The 3,290-nt window shown below is 42.2% G+C and overlaps 1 protein-coding gene across 1 annotated transcript; it reads left to right on the top strand.

Moving 5' to 3' along the window:
* Positions 1-2,249: 2,249 nt before the first annotated feature.
* LOC119315457 (agamous-like MADS-box protein AGL80) lies at positions 2,250-2,885 on the top strand. The gene has a single exon (XM_037590084.1). The coding sequence runs from the start codon at positions 2,250-2,252 to the stop codon at positions 2,883-2,885; it is 636 nt and encodes a 211-aa protein (XP_037445981.1).
* Positions 2,886-3,290: the final 405 nt, after the last annotated feature.

The raw sequence follows: 3,290 nt of genomic DNA on the forward strand, positions 1-3,290 counted from the left end.
AATTATTTTGTTAGTATGCTTGAAGTATTATTGTTTTTATGTCAATATTAAAATTTTGTTTTAAATCTTATGGATCTGGACATTCATGCCACAATAAAGAGAATTACATGGGTAAATATGTTAGGTAGCATTCCACATAAAAAATTCTGTTTTTATCATTTACCTACTCGAGGACGAGCAGTAATTAAGCTTGGGTATGCTTGATTCGTCTCCAAAGTAATAATTTTTTATTGTTCCATGCTATTATATTATCTGTTTTGGATGTTTTATATGCCATTTTATATGATTTTTGCGACTAACCTATTAACCTAGAGCCCAGTGCCAGTTCTTGTTTTTCTTTGTTTTAGAGTTCCACGGAAATGGAATACCAAACGGAATAAAACTTTCGTGATGATTTTTCTTGGACCAAAAGACACCCAGGAGACTTGGAGTGCAAGTCAGAAGAGCCACGAGGCGGCCACAAGGGTGGAGGGTGCGCCCAAGGGGTAGGGCGCGCCCCCCGACCTTGTGGGCCCCTCACTAACCCCCTGACCTAGATCTCCCCCCTATATATTCTCAAATACATTGAAAACTTCTAGGGGAGCCACGACACCACTTTTCCACCGCCGCAACCTTCTGTACCCATGAGATCCCATCTTGGGTCCTTTTCCGGCATCTTGCCGAAGGGGGATTCGATCACGGAGGGCTTCTACATCAACATCATTGCCCCTCCGATGAAGCATGGGTAGTTTACCACAGACCTACGGGTCCATAGTTAGTAGCTAGATGGGTTCTTCTCTCTCTTTGATTCTCAATACCATGTTCTCCTCGGTGTTCTTGGAGATCTATTCGAAGTAATACTCTTTTGCGTTATGTTTGCCGAGATCCGATTAATTTTTGATTTATGATCAACTTATCTATGAATATTATTTGAGTCTCCTCTGAATTCTTATATGCATGATTTGATATATTTGCAAGTCTCTTCGAACTATCGATTTGGTTTGGCCAACTAGATTGGTTTTTCTTGCAATGGGAGAAGTTCTTAGCTTTGGGTTCAATCTTCCTGTGTCCTTTCCCAATGATAGTAGGGGCAGCAAGGCACGTATTATATTGTTGCCAACGAGGATAACAAGATCGGGTTTTCCTCATATTCCTTGAGTTAATCCTGCTACATCATGTCGTATTACTAAACGCGTTACTCTGTTCTTATGAACTTAATACTCTAGATGCTGGCAGGAGTCGGTCGATGTGTGGAATAATAGTAGTAGATGCAGAATCGTTTAGGCCAACTTGACACAGACGTGATGCATATATTCATGATCATTGCCTTAGATATCGTCATAACTTCGCGCTTTTCTATCTATTGCTCGGCAGTAATTTTTCACCCACCGTAATAGTTTCTATCTTCAGAGAAGCCTATAGTGAAACCTATGGCCCCCGGGTCTATTTTCCATCATATAAGTTTCTGATCTATAATTTTAGTCAATTTACTTCCTTTGCAATCTTTTAATCTCCATTACATGAACCAAAAATACCAAAAATATTACTTTACCGTTGATCCATCTATATCAGATCTCACTTTGCAAATAACTGTGAAGGGATTGACAACCCCTTTGTCACGTTGGGTGCAAGTTGGTGTTTGTTTGTGCAGGTATTCGGTGGCTTGTTGTGTTGTCTCCTACTGGATTTATACATTGTTTCTCAAAACAGAGGATAATACTTACTCTACTTTGCGACATCACCCTTTCCTCTTCAAGGGAAAAATCAACGCAAGCTCAAGAGGTAGCAGTATGCATGTCAAGGACTACCAGAATCTACTCTAAAAATATTTTCTTAATTTAGATACAAAGGAATCAGTGGTAGATGGGATGATCTATATTTTGAATAAACATCCAATTTTGGATAGAATTAAACTGCAAAAATAGTTTGGCAATACATTTTGGTAAAATAGGCATGTCCTAATAATAAGATGCATGTGCCTCTTCAGAGAAACCTTCCATATATTTTCTCCAGCGATTGACGAGAAATTTCGTATTGATTGACGAAATCTGCGGTCTTAGGAAGTAAATCTAAAAGTTTTTGATATATACCAAAGTTACAGCTGGGCACAATTAAGTTTGGCCCCGAAATCTATCATATCCTCCATCGACATGGTTCCAGCTTCCTCATCCTACCAAGCCCGCCACTATAAATCCACCCTACCTTCCTTGCTTCTGACTCACCCAAACTAGCAATTTTCCTTCCTTTGCAGATTTTCCCCTTAGCTGACAATGGCTCGCAAGAAGGTGGCCCTCCGGTATATCTGCAATGACTCGACGCGGATCAATACCTTGAAGAAGCATACCAAGAACCTGATGAAGAAGGCCGGTGAGGTGGCCACCTTGTGCAACGCCAAGGCCTGCGTGCTGGTGTATGGTGAGGGTGCAATGGTGCCAGAGGTGTTCCCATCCCATGCCGAGGCGATGGCTATCCTAAATCGGTTCATGAGCATGCCAGAGGTGCCACAGCTAAAGAAGAAGATGGACCAGGAGACCATTCTTAGTCGGCGCCTCATACAACTCCGACATCAGGTAGAGAAGATTAGGTGCGAGCACGAGGACCGTGAGGCCAGGATTCTCTTGCACAAGGCCATGGTCAGTGGACACCTCCCAGGAAACATCGAGGAGTTCACAACCATGGCCTGGAAGTTAGAGTTAATCCTTAAGAGCCTGAGGGAGCGCATCACGAAAATAACTGGGCAGCCGCTAGTCTACCAAGCCCAGGCGCCATATGTCACCGGCGGCATGGACATGGGGTCTCCGATGTATCAGGCATTGCGACAGCAGCAGGAGGGATGGCTTGACATGGCGAGGTCCCAAGGGAACCCCCGCACCCAGATCTACAATGGACACAATACTCGTCTATGAATATGTAAGAAGGGAGAGGAATTCCACAGGTAGCGCATGACCAGCTACATGTGTCATCTTTTTTTATTTAGTTTTGGAATGGCTAATAAGATGGATGGATTACCTGCAAAAAAAATAAGATGTGTACATGACATATCATCAATAAGATGAGACATTTGGTCTCAATGTTCCTGGTTTAGTAAAGGCAATTTTAGTCATTGTTATTGTTATTATGGATCTCTTCCATGCTCTATTTGTTTCGTGAGTTAGTTGCAACGTTGAGGTTGTACCTACTCTTTATGTCAACTTGTTTTGTCAAGTTTAATTTTTTGTTGACTCTTAGCACTGCATCAAGCGATCCAACTATGAAGAGTTACCTCTCGCCTTCTGCATAGCAAGATGCACACTGCCTATGCAGGTCCTTAA

The sequence above is a fragment of the Triticum dicoccoides genome, chromosome 6A (assembly GCF_002162155.2).
Source record: "Triticum dicoccoides isolate Atlit2015 ecotype Zavitan chromosome 6A, WEW_v2.0, whole genome shotgun sequence".
Lineage (NCBI taxonomy): Eukaryota > Viridiplantae > Streptophyta > Magnoliopsida > Poales > Poaceae > Triticum > Triticum dicoccoides.